Consider the following 20,288-nt stretch of genomic DNA (forward strand, 5'->3'; position numbering starts at 1 on the left):
TACTTGACATGAATACTTGGAATTATAAGACATGATGCTCGAAATCTAGAGTGTGAATAGGAGACAAGAGTTGTCTGGAAAGAGCTACTTGTTAATCATGGATGTGAATGACTATCTCTGCCCAGCTTGAAGTTTAAAAATGTGCGGATCTAACATCGAATGTCATTGTTATCAAATTTCGGAATCTTCCACATTGCGCTGAGAAAACCGAGCTGGATTTGTTTAACTTTGGTTTAATCAACTACTCTCGGTGATGCCGTCATCGTCTTGGACGGGATTTTATGACCAACGACGCTGCAAATTCGACTTACAAGAATAGTAAAAAGACTTCGACTGAAGTTTCCATTTCGCGTAAGTAATATCGGCAATCGACTGATATGGCTCTTTAACGTCCCATCGGCCGTTAAATCCACTGTTGTAACCGACAGTTGGGATCATCTCGGCGGTTTACTTGGAACCGTAAGTGGATATCGTTTGGCGCGGCTGGCGTCATAGGGGTCTTTAGCACCAAATCTTTCTTTCAACTTCGCTTCCTCTCAAACTTCTTCCTCAACCATAGTTATTTCACTCAATTAAGCCTATCACTCTGATAACTTGACTCTAATTGAGAGTTCGAGACGTTTGCTTAAGGGACAGGCGACAAGTACGCGGTCGTCGGCGTCATGGTAAGGGCGGTAGATCGTGGTGTTCGCAACACCGTTGTGAGAGACGAGGAAACACCACTATTGGGATCGTCACTCTCTAGACCCCAGAAGAAGTCTTGGAAGGAGCGTTTACAACATGATGTCTCTTGTTCGTGGGCCGATGCCGTGTTACTGGCCTGTTATGTCGTAACTGGACTTCTCGACAGCTCCTCTATCCAGGTCTGGGGAACATTCGTGTCTATGCAGACAGGTCAGTAACTTATAGCAACGACTAAGAAGATCGATGGCTAATAGGAATCAGGAAACACTGTATATGTCGGTCTCGGGCTGGCAAGCTTCGCGACATCGACTCCTGGCCCTCGTCTATACAAATCCGCTCTGTCTATCGCATCTTTCTGTCTCGGCTCTTTCCTATTTGCTCGCTTCCATCGGCTTGTCTCTCCTAGACGTCGCTGGGTTCTCTGTGCATCTTTTACAATCCAGGCCCTTCTCACAAGCGCAGCTGCGTTGATCGTCACCTTGCGACCGCCTGGCCCGAACACGGATAGCCTGGCATGGAATGTACTAGTGCCAATCGCTCTCATGGCCTTCCAGAGCTGTGGACAAGCTGTAGCAAGTCGAGCTCTGAGGCAGAACGCTCTTATCAGCCTGGTCCTGACAAGTGTGTATTGCGACTTGTTCTCCGACAAAGAGCTGTTCGCATTGGACAACGTGTCGAGGAATCAGCGAGCAGCTGCGCCGACGCTACTACTTGTCGGTGTGATAGCCGGCGGGTTGTTTGCGCAAAGCTCTGTCGGCATTGCGGGAGCCTTATGGATCGCCGCAGGGTTAAAGCTCTGCATGGTCATCGCATGGTTCCTGTGGCGCTCAGAGGAAGAAACGGAGGAGAATTAGTTCCGGATGTACGGAATTAAAGGCATAGTTTTATCAGTTATTTCGAATGAACGTCATCATGCAGCTTCAACAGTCAAGTGACCTGAAGTCGAATTGGCTGATGCAACATTGGTGACAGACTGGCTGATCATGTCAGGCATCAGGGATCTCGGGCTTTGTAAACAACTTGCCGATGGTTTAGTCAGATACTGGAAGATACTCAATATCAATTGATCAGCTGGATACAACACAAACCCGAGGTCGGACACCCTTTACCAAGATTCGCGATGTTGGAGAGGATGTGCCGTGCGTTGGGTTGCATGGCGCAGACTCAATTCGTGACCTGTTTCTTCTTCGGGATACCTATCTAGGAATTACAGGCTCTAATAGGACAACACGGCTTACTGTGATTTGCGAACAAGCAAATGATCTTCACGTCTAAGCTGTCCCCCCAGGACAGAAGCACTCCGGCATCGGGCCATCGACCGGCCGGCCCGGAGCCGAAGAATCTGCCTCTTTGGGAGAGCAACTCGGAGCTGTGGAACACAGAGAAAAGGGCCGTCAAGCGAAAATTTGAATCTATGAGAAACAGAAATTGAGTGATTGGTAAGGATACAGACGCAAACTATGAAAGAAAAGTTTTGTATAATCGGGCCATTATGGCGGCTACTGTTGAAAATTGAGAATTCATCACGCATTGGGCACCTCTTGTTCAATTATTCCCTGTCCTATGCCCCCGCTTGGTTTGGGGTGGTCTTTGGTGTCACAGTCACAGTTTACGTGCTGAAGGGTTAGAGTAGGATTGCCGAAGCGGAGCCTCCGCCTGTTTTGATAAGACTTTTCTTTCATATGCTTCAAGTTTTTCGTTTGCCTTGGATTTAGAATTTCACCTTGTTGGACTGGACCATCAGCTCGGATATACGAGTGAAGATCATAAAGAGTGGGGAGACAGAAGCGAAAAAAAGACAGAAGATCGTTTGTATTCCCGCGATGAGCGCGGGTAGAGTTACCTTGGGGCATTTGCATTGAATTCACTGTTACATTTACAGTTGCAGTTACGGGGAAGAGTGACGGGTGTAACCGTTTGAAGATGAGAGTGTCGTGTTGTGCTGTGCTGTGCTGTGCTGCTTACTGAGAGTGATGAGTTGTTCAGGCCGGAAAAGGTGAGCTTACAGGACAACACAGCGCATTAATACGGGATGCGTACAAGGTTAACTAGTGAAGGAAAGGTGCATTCTTTGCTCAAGATAACATCTTCAAACAAGAGTCAAATAGTACCCCATTCATGGCGCCACTGCGAGTCATTGGAGTAGTCCGAGTGGTGATCTGATCAGCGGGCGGTGGATCCTCTCGTTTTGCCGAGCGAGCGAGCGAGGGTAGCGGATGGATGCATTGAATAGATTCAGTCAGTGAGTGTCAGAATGTGAGAGAATCCGCAGCTGCATCTGCATCTGCATCTGGAAGCGAAGCTTGTTTAAAAGTCAAAGTCTCCCCCCTCCCCGCATTTTGTTGCTTGTCTTCTGTTGGCTCCCAAGACCAATACCAAGAACAAGACAAGACCAAGACTGTCTCGTGCTCATTGCTTGTGCTTGTGCTTGTACTCCCTCCTCGTCTCTTATTTCCAGGTCGTGTACAATTGCCAACCCAAAAAGAGTCAAGAGTGCAAAACGCCCAGAAAATTTAAACTCAATCCATTGGTGCACTTCCTCTACCTTAAACCAACTTACCCACCCACTTCTGCATTACTTCCGATCCGATTGACTCCAATCACTGGGAAGGCGCCTCGCTCCGCCTCAGTTCCCTTTATTACATCCAGCTCATCTCCTTCTTCCCTGAGGGGTCCAGGGTCTGGGTCTAGGTCTGAGATATATACATTCATCCATATATATCCGTCCGTAACCCGGTCTTGATCATTCTTGGCGTTTATCTCTCATCTCTCATCTCTTTTCTTTTCTTTTCTTTTGTCCAGTCCATATCTTATCTCAATAGCAACAACCACAAACAAACCACCCTCGGCTCTTGACGGTATCACAAGACGGAAAACGAACCGATCATCTATTCGCCCCCTCCTGCCGATCTCAACTCTTCTCGAACCGTTCCATCGACGACATCGAAAAACAAACACCATCTTCTTCCATCTCGTCGCATCACGGCCACTGAGTAGCCACAGGCCGGATGTCGAGCGACGTGGAAATGGAAAAGGTCCCCATTCCCGTGCCGTTCCCTCCTCCGGCCGCCGTTGACGATGTCGATTCGACTCTCGGAAAAGACGTTGTGAATACCCTCCTCACCCTCTGCGCAACTTGTGCGCATGCCACCAACGTCGCGAATACTAACATTACGTCTCCTAGGACGCTCACGTTCACTATGGCGACGCTATAAGCCCCCTCGAGAAGGGTCTTCTCTGGAAACAAGACCTACGCATCATCCCACTATCAGGCGCCATCTATTTCTTATCCTTCCTCGATCGAACGAATATCGGAAATGCCATGATCCTCAATTCGTCGACCAACAACGATATGCAGCGCGAGACCAACATGACCGACCACCAATTCGTTATCTCCCTCATGGTCTTCCTCGTATCCTATGCGGTGTTCGAAGTTCCAAGTAACATGCTACTCAAGAAATTGCGACCCAGCCGTTGGCTCGCTTTTCTCATGTTTTGCTGGGGTGCAATGACGATATTGACGGCTGCCACCAACAACTTCGGCAGTGTTACAGCTGTGCGATTCCTACTGGGTGTTTTCGAAGCTGGGTTGTTTCCTGGGTTGGTATACTACTTGACATTTTGGTACAAGCATGATGAGCGCAGTGTTCGGTAAGTCTTTCCATGTCCAAGCTTTACCAGCTGTCGTGGCCCAACGGTCGAGATGCTAACTTCGAACCTTCAGCGTCGCATTCATCCTCGCATCTGCCACTCTTGCCGGCGCATTTGGCGGCGCAATTGCCTATGGCATCGGCCACATGAACGGCACAGCTGGTCTCTCTGGCTGGCGCTGGCTCTTCATCATTGAGGGCATCCCGTCTTGCCTAGCCGCCTTCCTGGTTCTCTTCTTCCTACCCGATTATCCGGAGCGGGCAAAATGGTTATCTGAAGCAGAGAAGGATATGGCTATTCATCGATTGTACTATGAGGGTTCTAAGGAATCGCATCCGACGATGAACTGGGCAGAAGCCAAGGAAACCCTGATGGACTGGCGATTGTATGCGCATTATGCAATTTACTTTGCGTCTGGGCCGGCATTCGCGAGTTTGAGTTTGTTTGCGCCCTCAATCACCGTTGGTTTGGGATATTTCGACTTGAAAGCACAGTTGATGACGGTGCCTCCGTGGGCCATTGCTTATGGTAAGTTGAGCCTGCTTTCTTGGCTTTAAGAAGTTAGCAAAACTGACCGTGCACAACAGTCTGCCAGGTTTTGGTGGCTTGGTCGGCGGACCATTTCAACGCCCGAGGCGTTCACACGGCCATGGCTGCAGCCGTGGGCGCTATTGGCTTCATTATATCGGCTGCGCTCCCGGCCGACGCCTATGCAGCCCGCTACGGAGGTTTAATAATGGCAACGGCCGGCTCCTTTGCATGCATGCCACCCATGCTGGGATGGCTCAGCTCCAATGTGTTTACGACGGCCTCTACCGGTCTTGCCATTGCCCTCAACGTTAGTCTCGGCGGAGGAATTGGACAGATCCCTGGTGTTTGGATCTACCAGACCTCACAGCGAGAAGGAGGATTCACGACAGGGCACTGGGTCAATGCGGCTCTGTTGCTGTTTGTGTCAGTTGTGGCCCTGGGTCTGAGGATGTTCTATGGTTGGAAGAATCGGCAGTTGAGGGAATATGCCGAAAGTCGCGCAGTGCCTTATCGATGCTATAAGTTATAGGAAGACATGTTCTTCATGATATGTTATGTTATGAATTATTCAATGAATTCAAAGGTCGAGTCTGTTCATATTGCGTGATGACGATGTTTCGGTTCTTACACCAGGGAATAATGAGTGGTTCTCGCACGATGAACTCCAATGCTACCCAGCTGAATCATATCTCAATGAGTCAATCTGTTGAAGAAAGAAGATTCAAGAACCAGTAATTTGTTCATCGGTACCAAGAGACAGGGTCTCTCCTTGGACCAAGAAAACTTAGGACTTTCATTCTAAATGACAAAATAAACTTTGCAAAAGCCCTCCTAAAATTATGACAGCTTACCTAAGTCTTTCTGTCACTCAGGGTCAAGGTCCCAAGTTTTCTTACCTCCCCTAGGGTCTGAAGTCAAAATCGCTTGTCTCCAAGTGCCGAGATCCTGATGGAGACAAAGTTCCAGGAACGGCATCCAACCAACAAGCATCAAATCAGGGTTTCTGTAGCAGTCTCGAAACCCCTGGTCAGTATAGCTGAGACACCACCATTATGAGAGTTTAAGCTGGATGATATCAGTAATGCTGCTAGCCGCGTAATGACCTCACGAGCTTCAATTAGGCAGCGGAAATAATTATCAGAACTCACTGCCGCGTCACGGCGCTTATGAGAAAGGCTAGAGCACATGGCCCAGAGTCGTTTCGGGCGTCCCATCGGTGTGCCTACTGACAACACCATGAATCCCTGGCTATCGTGGTCTAGACCCTCGCACAGAGCTTCTTACAGCCCGGATAAGCTAAGCCCATACTGTACAAACCAAGGATGGATGAGGGATAACCAGCATTGTCCACGCTGTTTCATCGAATTTTGCGATGAGTTTTTTTGCTTTTCAATACGGAGCATATGTTCCCATTAACAGGTGAGCTATAAGCCCTGGGAAGACGTTAGGTTCCGAGGAAATCCAATCAAGAGGGAATATGAGCAGCCTTGGCATGTTAGTAATATGCAGCCAGGGTCTGAAATAGAGATCCAGACCGGGCCAGCAGCTAACATAGCATAAAGCCAAGTAACGTCCGAGTGGTGTTGTACTGTCAGCAGCCAGCCCAGTCCAGGTCGAATTTAAAAGCCTGTTTTGAGACTGGCTGCATTTGTCTAGATGGAAGACAAGAGATAATAATAGACGGTGGATGAAATTGAGTGGTTGTACAGTATCAGGTGCAGTATCGTCATGATCAGCATCTCGGGTCAACATTTTCCATTCTTGTCAAAAGTGAAGCAATCCAGCTGAGGGAGAATAAGTATTGCGATACAGGTGGCTTTCTCTGACTCGTTGAGGAACAGATCTGCCCTGAGGTGATACGACGGATATGAAAAGGAAAAAGTAATGATGTGAAATAGTGTTACAGTACGATGGACACGAACATCAGTTTGTGGAGTGAGTGACTCTGGAGGTGGAGGCTCGCGTTATCAATCAAACTCAATAAATAGACGGTTTCGAATTCAGTCAGACCATCACGAGAAACTCATCTCTTGTACGAGATTAAACTCCATCCGTTGATGGATGATTCCGGCCTGGGGAACCTTGCAGTGAGTGAAGCTCCAGCTTGCTGTGATTTCATTCTCAGCAGCCAACCCACTGGAACAGCCGCCACCAAGCCAAGACATCGCAGGGCTCTAGATCCTCTAATTGGGCGCTGGCATCTTCAGATATCCACTCTCAGAGAGCGTGATGTCGTCACCAGCGTCATAGGGCGGAGATCTCGCCAGGAGCACCATTTACGTACAAGCAATAATTATCTCCAATGCATGGATTGTCTATCGAATCGTTGCTGTAGTCATGATGGATTTTTTTCCAAAAAAGAAACGACGGATGTAGGTATGAGGTATTAGCCTCGAGATATGCGTAAATGATAAGGTAAACCGATGATGCCACTAACAAGCGACGAAGCACATGCATGGCATGGCATGGCACCCTAGCGCGGAGCATGGGTGAGAGAGGTGATGCCATCATCATCATCATCATCATCGCTGCGTGGGTGTGCACCTGGACCCCTTCTCTCACTTCTGCTCTCTGCCTGCGGTGATTTGTGTCATTCCGTTAGGGGGAGACACAGGCAGCTTTGTATCTTTGTATTGCCGTCAGTGACGGACGGGATGCATCAGTACTCTAGCGGCTGTGACGATATCGCGGGGACTTTGGTACTGATTGACGCTTTGGGTGACTTGATCGTGTGTCTATCATCTACAATACACGCCCACGACTTCGAATAGAGTCTAGTCGGCACGTTTTATGTCAATATGAGGCTCTATCCTTAACTCAACATCTTGACTGTTTATTTTCTTTTTTTTCCCTCGTCTCGAGATTTCTGTTTACGAGCTGAACTTGTCAACGTCACAGCGAATCTCTTCATTGGATACCCCGCTATCACCACTACTGACTGACTGGACTGGACTGGACTGTATTTACCTCGTTGTCTATTTAGCTTTGACAGCCATCGTCATTCACCTTCACTCGCCAGCGTCTTACAAATACTCTGCTTCAGCTGTAATCATGCATACAGTACATTCAGGGCAATAGTCTCCGAGATTGACCTCTCTTGTTCACTCAGTGACCTCACTCCCCAGACCACAGCTCCTCGACTCCCGCCAATTTCCTCCCTGAATTGACTACAAACCCCTGTGTCTTCCAAGGTTTCCCGCTGGGAACGCCCCCCATCCCCACTCGATCCGCCTGGCGTTGGCCTAGAATCCTGCTAAAAATCTGGGCTGCCACTCCAAGTGGGCTGCCCACCCTTTCCCTTTCGTCACCTCTCAAATCTCGGTCCTCCCCCCGTCAAAAAGAAACCAGGCTCTACCTTACCATACCTGACCTTGCCTTGCATTGCCTCGAACAAAAACAAGCAACCAGCGCAAGGCAGTTTTATCCCAATCGATTTCCTTTTCCTGGCTTCTTCCCTTGGGACGACTTCTCTTTTCTCTTTCTTCTCCATCCTTCAACATCTGTGTCACTTTTCGACTCACAACGTTAACCCTTACTCATCTCTTCACTGCTCGACTTTCTACGACACCCTCACATCAAACGTCAAACAAGAAACGCTCCCGTCCGCTAGAGTAGACCTGCTAAACCCCGCATCGTCCACAGAGCAGTCCAACCCTGTTTTCCTGCTTCCGTCAAGAAATCTATCCCATTTCGTCTTTTATGATAATATTGCCCGCGCTTTGCGACACACCAAACAAAGCTCACGTTTACGATCACGACTCGCTACGACTCCAAGACGGAATAGCTCTAGGCTAGGTCAACGAAACCCGTTTTTGGTTGCACTACACATTAGAAGCAACTACTGCTCTCAAAGACGTCCAATCGCCCATTACTTGCTACCAGAGTTGGCCCAAGGCCTCACGACCTTTTCTCTCACAGGCGACTGTCGCGCCTAAGCGACAATTTCTCCAGCCATGTCTACCATTCAGCAACTCAAGAACTTTATCCGGCACGGTATGTTCTAACCCACTATTCTGCCAAGTTTGGCCCGTTTTTATCAGTCGCTGACAATGGTTGCTTAGGCAAGCAAGCTCGTGCCGCTGCTCCTGAAGAGGCTCCACGCAAGACAGAACAGCAACAGGCGCCCACAGTCCAGCACAAGACAGCATCAGACCCCAGTAACACCCACTACGCACGGGCACAAGAGCCCGGAAACGAATATGGCGATGACGATTACGCACGCAGCAAGAGCAAGAAGCGCGTTGACGATGAGAAGCTCGCCAAGCTTATTGCCGAGGAGAATGCCAGCAAGAGCAAATTCCCTCGTTACCCCGGCCTCGAGCGCTGGGAACTCGTCGACAAGATGGGTGATGGTGCCTTCAGCAATGTTTACCGTGCCCGCGACACAACAGGTCAGCAAGGCGAGGTCGCTATCAAAGTAGTACGCAAGTACGAGATGAACAGTATGCAGGTAAGCAAACACCGGGGTCGTCTGTATCTGTCACCCTATCTCCTTTTGTTCTGATGTTTCTTGTGGTTTTCATTCGTCTGCTTTCTCTTTCTTTGGGTCCCCATTTACCAACACGGGGTTGTCCCCTTTCATAGGGCAATAAGCATTTACATCCAGACTTCAAGAAAGTCCCGAAGGCAGCAGAGGTGCGAGAAGATTCTCCTTACGTTACTATTTCTTTCCTATGTCTGGGCCAACGCTGTCCCCGTCTGAAGTCAGTTCCTGCTGTCTTGATGGTGGGAATAGCCAGCCTTTAGACTCGAGGACATGCGAGGCAGAATACTGACACTCCTGCAGCGATCAAATATCTTGAAGGAGGTCCAGATTATGCGCCAACTCGACCACCCCAATATTATTAAGCTCGTCGAATTCTCCGAATCGAGGCAATATTATTACATCATTCTGGAACTTGCCCCAGGTGGTGAACTTTTTCACCAGATTGTCCGCTTGACATATTTTAGCGAGGAGCTTTCCCGACACGTCATTGTTCAGGTGGCCAAGGCTCTTGAATATCTCCACGAGGAGAAGGGTGTTGTTCATCGGTATGTCATGACTCTTTTTGGGCCGCTTGATGTCAGAAGTGGTGATGCCCCTCCTGACGTCATTCGCCTCTGCACGGCCTTGGAATCATCACTAACATCCCTACCAGTGACATCAAGCCTGAGAACATTCTGTTTGAGCCCATTCCTATGGTGCCTTCTAAGCACCCGAAACCCAAACAGCCTGGCGATGAGGACAAGGTTGACGAGGGCGAGTTCATTCCCGGCCAAGGTGCCGGTGGTATTGGTCGCATCAAGATCGCCGATTTCGGTCTCTCCAAGATTGTCTGGGATAACCAGACCATGACGCCCTGTGGAACTGTTGGCTACACAGCACCCGAGATCGTAAAGGACGAGCGATACTCCAAGTCAGTCGATATGTGGGCTCTAGGATGTGTGCTATACACTCTGCTTTGCGGTTTCCCACCATTCTATGATGAGAGTATCGAGGTGCTCACTGAGAAAGTCGCCAAGGGCCAGTACACTTTCTTGTCGCCATGGTGGGACGAGATCTCAAAGTCTGCCCAGGATCTTATCAGCCATCTCTTGACTGTGGATCCTGAGAAGCGATTCACGATTACCGAGTTCCTCGCTCACCCATGGATCGCCGGAAACGGACCTACTCCTCGAGATGAGATGAAGAAGGCTGATGGCATGCTCCGGGCCTTTGATGCTACGAAATTCGAAGAGTCTGGCAAGCGATACGACTTCCGATCTCCTGGCGCTGTTAACCTGCGTGAGGTCTTCGATGTCGGTTATGCTGTTCATCGTCAGGAGGAAGAGGGCAAGCGAAGAGCGCAGATCGGCCCCAAGGGCACACCAGCGCGCTTCCTCGGTGGCCTCAACGAGGAAGATGAAGACGATGATGTCATGCAGATCGATGGTCAAGATAACACCGCTGCCAAGCCTAACGCAGCGACTCAGGCCCTTGAGCAAAGTATGCGAAAGGCCAACATCCGAGATCAAGAGCAACAACAACAATCTCGGGGTCGTGAGCGGGAGCGTGCTGAGAGAGGTTACGGCCAACATTCGGCAACAGTCGCCGCGGCCGCTCGACAGCAGGTCCGTGAGCGCAATCGCCAGCGAGGAGCATTCGAGCTCAACCTGGACAACGCTACCCTTCTGGGCAAGCGAAACAAGAAGGTTCCTGTCATGGGGGTATAGGAGCCCAATGATATAGACTCAGCCGATGGTTCAAGAACAACACCCAAGCGTTTTAGCCTCAATGGTACAGTGTCGCCAAGACCAACACCTCTGCGGCGGCACTCTTCAGAGCTTCCTTTTATGTTTGAACAACATAGATGACTTAAAGACCACGGGCCTGGGGTGTGACAGTTTCACATTGACTTTTGTTCTTGGAAAGATGGAGGATGATAGTGACACCAGATATCGTCACGGGGGCACATTTATTCGGCATGGCAGAGGAGGAAACAGATTATTTGAAGTGCATTCAGGCGCAAGGAGTACCGGGTGATTGGCACGGCTAACGATACAGCCCGGGTCATTTTAGGACTCAAGACTATCTGCAATGTTTTATGTCATGTAATATTTGTCAAAGGCCAGGGGCTATGTATGATTCAGCAGGGCTCTTGTCTCTTGGTATTTATAATCTCTCTCTGTGTGTATCTTTGTTCATGTCGTGAGGAGAGGTTGTGGCAATATCGCGTTGTGCAATATCAATCATCCATAGGTTGGGAGTTTGGGGATCTCGTTTACGTATTGAATGACACGGTTTTAAGACTGAAGATATACTTGCTTGGATGTTAGAGATGTAGATTTATTTTCGAATTATACAATTGGATTGAATCAATGTTCCTCGTCGCCTTCTTCCTCCTCTTCAGTGTCCTCATCTGAAACAGGTAAATGTTCGCCATTGTTCTTCCTCAGGTCACCGCCAGACGGGACATTTCCACCTCTCTGCGACTTTGCCGGATCAGCTTGATGTTTTCCCTTGGTACAACCTTTTCGTCCACCTAATTTGTCGCAACATGTCCACCGGAATCCATCAGGCATCTCCTCTCTCATCTCAGGTGTATCAATCTCCCCATGACAATCCTCATCATGATCCGCCCAGAAATCCTCTGTGTCGTCAACTTCAAGTTCCCCTAACGTCATCAGCTTCATCCCAACAAACATGCACACAGAAGAGTAGGGGCTTGTTAACGTACCTGGATGATAACGACACGACGTCTCAGTGTTATCTTCGTGCGTAAACGCCTGGTCACACTGAACACAGACAAACAAGTCGTTCATGGCTTTGCGCTTGAGGCCGGTCACTGGATTGTCAGCGGCTTTGAGGGCGCGGTAGTGGTTTAGGGCGCGGGCTTTGACGGAGCGGTCGTCGAGAAGGGCGAGGAGGATTGCGCGGACGTGTTGCTCTGGTGCGAGATGGACCATTTCTTGTTCTAGTGTGAGGGACATTTTGATGATTGATATGTTTTTGGTGTGAGGTGAGTTGAACTGAGTGAGTTGGGTGAGCTGGGTAAGTGAGTGAGTGAGTGCTTGTTTGGTATAAGTCAAGTGACGTCTTGAAGTTGGGGTAGTTGGGAGCTTGTTTTATTAGTGTCAGGGTGATGATATGCAGGGGTAGAGATATGATCTCAACTTTCCAGATTCTCCCAAATCGATGATCACCATAAAGAGTAAACTTAAAAGTCTTTTGATGAATTCGGAATTTGGGAGTCATTGTGGTCCTTACTGCCTAAATTTCATCCCCATCCTCATAATCGTCACTATCAATTGGCTCTTCGCCCGACTCTCTCCTTGATTTAGTTGGATCAGCTTCATGCCGCCCCCAGGTACAGCCAGCTTCGTCGCCTGGTTTATCACAGCAAGTCCAAACAAATCCTTCAGGGTATTCTGCACGCATTGAATCTGTGTCTATGGTCCCGTGGCAGTTCTCGTCGTGGTCTGCCCAAATGTCGGCATCATAGTCAACCTCAAGCTCCCCTGTAACGTGCATGTCAGCTCTGGTGTTTCTGCGCTGAAGGCGTTGATTCCTCACCCCAATGGTAGCAGCAAGCCTCTTTATCATTGTTGTCGTTTCTGTAAAAGGCCTCGTCGCATTGGACACAGATGCTAAGCTCATCCTCCGCCTTGCGTTTGCGTGTCTCGGAAGAATCATTGATAGCTTCCAGACTCTCGAAGTAACTGAGCGCACGGGATCGGGTGCCACTATCTTGGCAGAGAGCTCGTAAAATGGCACGGACTGTAGCGTCTGGCGCTTGTAACATATCGTCCAGATCAGACGAACTCATGATGGACCAATTGAATGGGGGGGGATGGCGTTTGATTGTTTGGTTTGTGTGAGTAAGGAGCTGAGTTTGCTCTTCCGTGTCCTGGTCTTTTTAGTGCCACGGATTGACATGGTTGCTTTTCTCCCGGGTTGAGACGCCAAATATTGAGACATGCCTGCTCGGACACTTATACATGCCCAACGACGAGATGGTTCTACGGTAGATCAAGGCAAACCTTTCGTTTTATTCCCGTGAAGCCTGATCGGATGGCGTTTGATATTGACGCTATTCTTGACTTGCATCGCTTGGCTGTGAGACAGGCTTGATGAGGTAACTCACTTGTAGTCAAACACTGATATATATCTGTTTGCAATGCACAGCACAAACGGGATGTGAGTCCAGCTCACACTGTGAGTTTATCCGTTTATCTGTTTTTGTCTCTGTGTTTGTCTTTATTTTGTTTCTTATTCTTATCCTCCCTTCTTGTTTCCTCCCATGCTGCCGACCAAAGTCAGTTAGCAAATTGAGCTACGACTCGACTTCAGCTTCATCTGTTTTCATCAATCGCAATCTTTCCAATAATATTAAGCCTCATTTGTCTATTCTTCTGTAAGATTGAGTTGCTGTAAGTTTCCCAATCCCCTGTTTGCTTGCAGACCACTGAAATCGTCGCTGATCTTGTTAGTCTCCGGAAGCCTCTCACGATGCTCCTCATACTCAGATACCTCATCCTATTTGTGACCTTCGTTACTTGTCAAGAATATGTTCAGCCTGGAAACGCCAGCTGTGTCTCCGGAGCTCACATCATTGTGGCCAGAGGCAGTCTGGAACCTCGGGGGCCAGGCATCATTGGAGCAGTTGCTCAGCAGGTCCCCCACTCCGAGATGATATCTTTAGAATACCCAGCTATCTATAATCCCTATCAGCCTTCACAGATGGAGGGTGTGGCGGCTCTTTCTGTTATGCTGGCGCAGTATGTGACCGTCTGTCCTAAGACGAAGATTATTCTACTCGGGTTCTCGCAGGTCAGTCCATCTAGATATCACGTTTAGCCCCATTATGAAGCGTATGGTTATCCTTTACTGACTCTCTTATGCAGGGCGCCCATGTCATTGCAGATGTGATGTGTGGTGCGAGTTCCATCGGGTTCCTCCCTACCAAGCCTTCACCTTCCGCCATGACCAACAACAGTCAGTCAAAAGAGTCACAAATCTCCATCACTCATACATTCTAACTCTCTTAAAGTTGCAGCCGTTGTTCTCATGGGGGATCCGAGCACTACCAAAGGCCAGCCCTTCCACGTTGGGAGTAGTGTTGGTAAAGGCGTAAGTCCCGATGAACACGTTGGATACACTCAACAGCTAAGTCCACTTATTAGATATTTCCCCGTCAGAAGCCTGAAGGTTGTCAGTGTGTTTCAGACAAAACAGTCTCGTTCTGCGACGCCGGTGATCCTTTTTGCGAAGCTGGGGGCCATGACTTGAGAACTCATATGAACTACGTGACGGCATATGGACACGTTGCTGTTGACTATGCTGTAGGCATGTTCCATAGAACTTAGCATCCTTACTTGACCGAAGATTCGTCTTGTGGAGTATGTACAGGAACGGATAGGGCTGGAATTGATCTATCATCACTGGGAAGAATATACAAGACTAAATCGTCATCGAGTCAGCAACGTATCTTGAATTGCTCAGATACAACTGAAGTAGAAGTTATTATATGAGTGGTCCATAGTGCTGCACAAACGTGTTCTTGGGAATAGGGGTGAGTTCCTACGGATTGTCTACGGCCAGGACAAACCAACCGAGCCAACTACGTCAAGTACAATCTTGGCACCAACCAACACAGGTTTCGAAGCATATTTAATCATATGGTAATTCTAGCAAACATGAGATCCAGTCCCTACCCCAGCAAGCTGACAGGAACTAGTGTTGATTCTCTCCACTTACACAAACAAACAGTACTACGATATAAAGACAAAGTTGACTGTTCCCAGTAAGGTCCTTGGGCATTTCATATGTAATTTCTTCTTATCATAGCATCAATTCATGCTCTATAAATTCGTATTTCCTGTATATAAACCCGTCTGTTGTCGAGTTAGGCAGACTATGGTGACCAAATCAAGAAACAAGTCCGATACCATCGATCTACCCCAGTCCCTGCAGCCGAACCGCAAAAGTTGCAAAGATGCGATTTGACAGTTGAGGTCCACGGTTTTGCTTTTTCCAACGTTTACTAGAGCTTCTAGAGTGCTATTGTGGGTCTGCCACTGCTACGCCGCTGCTCTACTATCTTAAAGATGGATATTAGATCGTGAGTGAGGTTACTATCACTGTCTGCCACTGGCAGTGATCGCGAATATCGCGTCCTGATGCTGCAGCTTCCACTGCGAATTGGCACTGGCAGTCGCCAAAGCGAGGCTATATATTCTCTTCTGTTCTTTCATCCGCTCTTCTTCTTTTCCTCCTCTCTTCACTCTTCATCCTCACTTCCAATCTATCATCCCAACTCTTCACCTTCAACTATACATCAGCACACCAACACATCACAGTAAGAGATTATATCTTTACTACCTCTTAAGAAGAACCTATTCTGACTTTCTGCAAATATTTCTATCCTACAAACATCTCAGCCATGATTTCTTTCATGCTCGTTCTGAGCTTCTTGATGGCTCTGGCCTCGACCAACTCAACCACTGACGCCATCACTTGCGCCAAGGGCGCCCACCTCATCGTTGCTCGTGGTAGCCTTGAGCCAGAGGGTCCCGGTGCGATGGGTATCCTCGCGGAGGAGATCATCAAGCTGATCCCCGGTTCGGACATGGAGGCTCTCGTGTATCCCGCCCTCTACAATGAGTACGTTGAGTCTCAGACCGAGGGCGTCCGCACTATGAACTCCGTGATCAACAACTACGTGAAGAACTGTCCCGACACTGACTTGATCCTCATGGGTTACTCGCAGGTAAGTACTCGTCGTCACCTTTGTAAACCACCGTGCTAATGATACTCAGGGAGCCCATGTCACTATGGACACGATGTGCGGTGCCAGCTCTGAAGGTTTCCCTGGCACTCTTTCTCAGCCTTCCTACATCACCGACAATGGTAAGATATATTCACTCAGTACATACTTGAAAGATTACTAACCCTTGAAAGTTGCGGCCATCATCGCCATGGGCGATCCCAGTCTCACCGAAGGTCAGCCCTTCCTTGTCGGCACCAGCGAGGGCAGTGGAGTAAGTCTTCAAGAACAATAACTACAAACACAGCTAACATGTCCCAGATCTTCCCCCGCAACCTCCCCATCGGCTGCAACAGCATCGCCAGCAAGACTGTATCCATCTGCGACAAGGGCGATCCATACTGCGAGGCTGGCGGCAAGGATCTCTCCGTTCACTTGAGCTACATCAAGAACTACGGAGAGTTCACTGTCGGCCATGTCGTCAAGGCGTGGAAGTCTCGTAACTAAGTTGAATTGGATGCATTCCTTGAGATTGGAGTTGGGGAGTAGTACATATCAATTTCGGATTAATGCGCAGAGAGTGCCTTGGAAATACCACCAGCCAGAGAAGCTGAGTTTGGGTACGTAGAGATACTGGATTGTTCTCACAAATAAAGACACTCTTGCGAAGTACTGCTGCTCTCTTGTAGTGTGAATAAATTGCCTAATCTCTAAACTCTTGGTGAAAAATCAAATATCTCTGTCTACATTGTTGTCGTCTTATCATTAGAAACGAAAGAAATAAGAACATCTAGGGTATCATGCGATGCGTAGCTGTAACCAAACTTTAACCCATAAGCGTAACCATAAACCATATCCATGCTGTGTCGTGTCGTGTCGTGTCGTACTGTGCCGCCGTAATTCCCCAAACTCCAAATCATTCCCGTGTCGCTCTATCTCATTCATCGCATCTCATCTCATCTCATCTAATCTCATCTCAGTTCATCTTCAATACCATCCCTCGTTGGGAATGCTCCATCCCGCCTTTGCGAATAGAGGCACCGATTCTGGATACGATAGTGTGAAGGGTAGCCAGAACGTCTCCCTGATGAGGTGAGGTATCCTCTCAGGCCGCAGCGCATGCTCAGGCAATCTGCACTGAATGATTCTCTTGAGGATCCAGATCATCTCGTGCGCCAGATTCTCCTGCCTGTCGTGGTCCGAGTGCTTGAGCTCATTAACATAGGTCCTCGCAAGCTCATCAGCCAGCCCCGCTAGCGACAACATGGAGACGGGGTTGCTGCCGGCGGTGCCTATTTTTAGGGCATGCATCTCGTTGAAATCGTAGGGAAACCTCACGCGGATCTGCTGGATGATGCCGTCAGAGGTCGCGACGCCCCAGACGTGTCGCTGGCGCGGGATCGGGATCATGCCCTGCGCCTTGGCCCAGCACTTTTGGTTCTCGCGCGTGTGCTCGGGACACACGATGCTCACTTTGTACGGCCTCGCCTCGTAGCCGTAGTAGACCATGGCCGCGAGACCGCTAACGGCGTAGGGGATGTGGCTGAAGCGCAGAGCTATCATGTCGACTACCTCTGACACGGCCTCGCGGTTCATTGAGCGGTCGTCGGAGAGGAAGATGGCTTCGTTGCTCCCCTGTTCCTGTTCCTGTTGGTAGAGAGTATGTATACCATGCTTCTTCTGGTTCAGCTGCTTTGACGCGTTTATTTGGGTATCAACAACATTGCTGCGTTTATGTTTCTGATTGTGGCCCTGACTATGCAGGGATGTATCCTCTGATGGAGACTGTTGGCCTCTTGCTTGTGGGGGACGTTGACGTGGAACCACAGGCAGAGGCTTCAGTTGCTCACTAAGACGATGCTGCTGCCCGCCTGACGCGTGTTGATCCTTGTGACTTTTACTTTTTGCCTCACACCTAGAAAAATCATTGTCTCCATAACCATTAGCACCGTGGCAATGGCTGCAATAAGTTCGCTTCTTGGGTAGCCCAAATGGATTATTCTTTTCCCTTTTCTGTCGCCGTCGATTTTGGTTTGGTTGATGACATTCTCCCTTAACTGATTCTATACGGACATCTGGTTTTGAGTCAGAAGAATTGTCGGACGCAAACCAAGCGCGCAGGATTGAGCGTAGACTTGTTCGAGAACTCATTGTCACTGAAACAAATCTACAACTCTCTCAAGCGCAAGAGAAAAGTAAAAACTTACCTGCCTTTATAGATATCAATCTGAGTATGCGCTCTTGCAAGAAATGGCTGAACTGCTTTGAAGATATTCGGCGATGGCGAGCTGCTTCTAGTGGTTGTTGTTGTCTTTGTTTGAGTGTAGCTGTAGATTAAACAAGCAATGGTTGAACAGTCGAAATATGCAGTTTGTCAATATGAGCGCAGCTTTCGAAAAGTGAATTAAAAAGAAGAAGAGAATTATTACGCCACTTTCGCCTTTATAGAGACGTCAAGACCTTTGTTCTACGCATGAGTAGCTGTGTTCAGCGTGCAGCAATCTTCAACAGACATAATACCTAGTACTCGCAGCGCTCACATCGTATGAACACCATCTACGATCAGCCCGCACATATACTCACTGAACAAAAAATGCACACGCGGAATCAGTTCATGCATGCTATCATGCTAACCTTGTGCAATAATTCGTGACATGGCTAGGTCTCTAAATCTTCCTTCCCGACCGCCAACGCCCATTAATCTTACAAGTCCATCCCGTGGCCTCGTTATCCTTGTTAAAGGTATTTATTTCCTCTCGCTTATAACTCCTCCTCCACGTCCATTTGTTCGCCGTTCACTTGCCCCTTGGGCCCTGCTTGCCCCTCCTTCCTGGGCATGGTAGCCTCCTTGTCGATCATTTGTCTTGACACGGAGACAATGTTGTCCTCAATGAGCTCCTGGCCAACATCCTCGAGATGCTTCTTGGGATCCAACTTGCCAACGTAGCGAGTCTTGAGCTGATCCTTAGTCAACTCAGTCTCCTCCTTTACGCGCTTCTCGTAGCCATCCGCCAATGAGACCAGTTGTTGCAGTCTGTCCTTGTTCTTGCAACCTTCGTGTCGGAAGTCGTCCATCTCCAGAGCTTCGGTCCAAACGTGCTTGTGCAGGTTCATGAGCATGTTCTCTTCGAGTGCGGTCTTGCGGTAGTTGATTCCAATCGAGTAGTAGTGTCGGTTCAAGCCGTGGATGAGAGCCTGGATCGAGGGCTTGTTGAGGTGACCCAAGTTGCTAGTGCTCTGTCGAGGCTCTTGACCAAGCATCAAGAGCTGGGGGTTGATGAGTCGGAAAGCGTCAATGACGACTTTGCCCTTCACGGACTGGATAGGATCAATGACGACGGCAACGGCGCGGGGGTTCAGTTGCTCGAATGACTGCTGTGTGTTGATATCAACGGAAGAAAGCCAACAACCGAAACCAGGATGCGAGTGGTACCATCCGACGACCGACTCAGGTCTGTTGAATCCGTTAGATAGTGACAACAAATGGGAGACCGTAATCAACTAACCTTCCTGTTTGCCTAAGCATGTCCATCATCTTGGTCTGGAAAACGGGGTCGACAGCCTCGACACTAACACCGGTACCACTCTGAGGCATGGCAAACACATCCATAACCTTTACAGTAAAGTCGTCCACAAACTCGCCAAGCATCAGACCCATGACTTCCATGGGCACACCTGCGCGACCGTGTCGAAGCATTTTGAGTAGGGCAAGGGAGGAGATATAGACCGTTTCGGAGTTATCGATCAGGTTTGTGTTGTCCTACAGTCGTCAAGGTCAGCGAAGCTCAGAATTGCAAAGCACGCTCCATTAGGGAGCTCATATGAAGGAGATCATAGCTTACAGTGCCATGTGCAGCTCCTCCAAGGCCCATTCCACCGCCACCAAGTAAACTCCTGAAGCGCTCCATGGTATCGACGGTGTGTTAAAATGTGTAGGGATAATCTGCGGGTAGAGTAATTCGTCGACAAAAAAGCGTGCAGGTGTTGATGTTGATGTGGGCGGTGATGGAGGGTTGGCGTTGCTATGATCGGAGCTTGGTAAAGGTAATTGACGTTGACGCCAGCCCGGCAGCCTAGGAGCCACAGCTGAGAAGCTTAGTCACATCACGTGCAGGAGCTTGAGTCGCTCTCTGTGGCGTATCTCATGCGAGGGACTCAAAATGTGGCTTGTGTCAATTTAAGCGGGAGCGCTTCAAT

General features: G+C 48.9%; 9 protein-coding genes across 9 annotated transcripts; 5 read left to right on the top strand and 4 right to left on the bottom strand.

The window, feature by feature from the left end:
- The first annotated feature begins 550 nt into the window (after positions 1-550).
- Positions 551-1,610, top strand: FOBCDRAFT_889 (uncharacterized protein). The gene is made up of 2 exons (XM_031180809.3): positions 551-894; positions 946-1,610. Exons 1-2 carry the CDS (start codon positions 663-665, stop codon positions 1,536-1,538), a joined length of 825 nt encoding a protein of 274 aa, XP_031041577.2. The 5' UTR covers positions 551-662; the 3' UTR covers positions 1,539-1,610.
- Positions 1,611-3,710: 2,100 nt separating this feature from the next.
- Positions 3,711-5,395, top strand: FOBCDRAFT_235100 (major facilitator superfamily domain-containing protein; the record flags this gene model as incomplete). The annotated part of the gene is made up of 4 exons (XM_059610013.1): positions 3,711-3,791; positions 3,869-4,335; positions 4,409-4,863; positions 4,923-5,395. The coding sequence occupies 4 exons, from the start codon at positions 3,711-3,713 to the stop codon at positions 5,393-5,395; spliced, it is 1,476 nt and encodes a 491-aa protein (XP_059463776.1).
- A 3,212-nt stretch (positions 5,396-8,607) lies between these two features.
- On the top strand, positions 8,608-11,262 carry FOBCDRAFT_922 (kinase-like domain-containing protein). Its single transcript, XM_059612263.1, has 5 exons — positions 8,608-8,859; positions 8,928-9,316; positions 9,451-9,501; positions 9,653-9,897; positions 10,005-11,262. Exons 1-5 carry the CDS (start codon positions 8,820-8,822, stop codon positions 11,056-11,058), a joined length of 1,779 nt encoding a protein of 592 aa, XP_059463777.1. The 5' UTR covers positions 8,608-8,819; the 3' UTR covers positions 11,059-11,262.
- Positions 11,263-11,700: 438 nt separating this feature from the next.
- Positions 11,701-12,531, bottom strand: FOBCDRAFT_255079 (uncharacterized protein; the record flags this gene model as incomplete). Its single annotated transcript, XM_031180822.3, has 2 exons — positions 12,063-12,531; positions 11,701-11,999 (listed from the first exon to the last, which is right to left on the bottom strand). The coding sequence occupies exons 1-2, from the start codon at positions 12,313-12,315 to the stop codon at positions 11,701-11,703; spliced, it is 552 nt and encodes a 183-aa protein (XP_031041590.3). The 5' UTR covers positions 12,316-12,531.
- Positions 12,532-12,542: 11 nt separating this feature from the next.
- FOBCDRAFT_255080 (uncharacterized protein) lies at positions 12,543-13,201 on the bottom strand. The gene is made up of 2 exons (XM_059611159.1): positions 12,899-13,201; positions 12,543-12,843 (listed from the first exon to the last, which is right to left on the bottom strand). Exons 1-2 carry the CDS (start codon positions 13,149-13,151, stop codon positions 12,596-12,598), a joined length of 501 nt encoding a protein of 166 aa, XP_059466550.1. The 5' UTR covers positions 13,152-13,201; the 3' UTR covers positions 12,543-12,595.
- A 633-nt stretch (positions 13,202-13,834) lies between these two features.
- FOBCDRAFT_266714 (cutinase) lies at positions 13,835-14,691 on the top strand (the record flags this gene model as incomplete). The annotated part of the gene is made up of 4 exons (XM_059611397.1): positions 13,835-14,155; positions 14,230-14,320; positions 14,376-14,455; positions 14,509-14,691. 4 exons carry the CDS (start codon positions 13,835-13,837, stop codon positions 14,689-14,691), a joined length of 675 nt encoding a protein of 224 aa, XP_059466551.1.
- A 1,058-nt stretch (positions 14,692-15,749) lies between these two features.
- On the top strand, positions 15,750-16,730 carry FOBCDRAFT_210298 (cutinase). Its single transcript, XM_054702682.2, has 4 exons — positions 15,750-16,094; positions 16,144-16,234; positions 16,286-16,365; positions 16,413-16,730. Exons 1-4 carry the CDS (start codon positions 15,768-15,770, stop codon positions 16,596-16,598), a joined length of 684 nt encoding a protein of 227 aa, XP_054558657.2. The 5' UTR covers positions 15,750-15,767; the 3' UTR covers positions 16,599-16,730.
- Positions 16,731-16,794: 64 nt separating this feature from the next.
- On the bottom strand, positions 16,795-18,456 carry FOBCDRAFT_283131 (uncharacterized protein). The gene has a single exon (XM_031180826.3). It carries the CDS (start codon positions 18,240-18,242, stop codon positions 17,079-17,081), a length of 1,164 nt encoding a protein of 387 aa, XP_031041594.2. The 5' UTR covers positions 18,243-18,456; the 3' UTR covers positions 16,795-17,078.
- Positions 18,457-18,609: 153 nt separating this feature from the next.
- FOBCDRAFT_172816 (JAB1/Mov34/MPN/PAD-1 ubiquitin protease-domain-containing protein) lies at positions 18,610-20,192 on the bottom strand. The gene is made up of 3 exons (XM_031180827.3): positions 19,934-20,192; positions 19,598-19,851; positions 18,610-19,545 (listed from the first exon to the last, which is right to left on the bottom strand). The coding sequence occupies exons 1-3, from the start codon at positions 19,997-19,999 to the stop codon at positions 18,852-18,854; spliced, it is 1,014 nt and encodes a 337-aa protein (XP_031041595.1). The 5' UTR covers positions 20,000-20,192; the 3' UTR covers positions 18,610-18,851.
- Between the last annotated feature and the right edge of the window lie 96 nt (positions 20,193-20,288).

This window comes from Fusarium oxysporum, chromosome I, assembly GCF_013085055.1.
Source record: "Fusarium oxysporum Fo47 chromosome I, complete sequence".
In the NCBI taxonomy this organism is placed as follows: domain Eukaryota; kingdom Fungi; phylum Ascomycota; class Sordariomycetes; order Hypocreales; family Nectriaceae; genus Fusarium; species Fusarium oxysporum.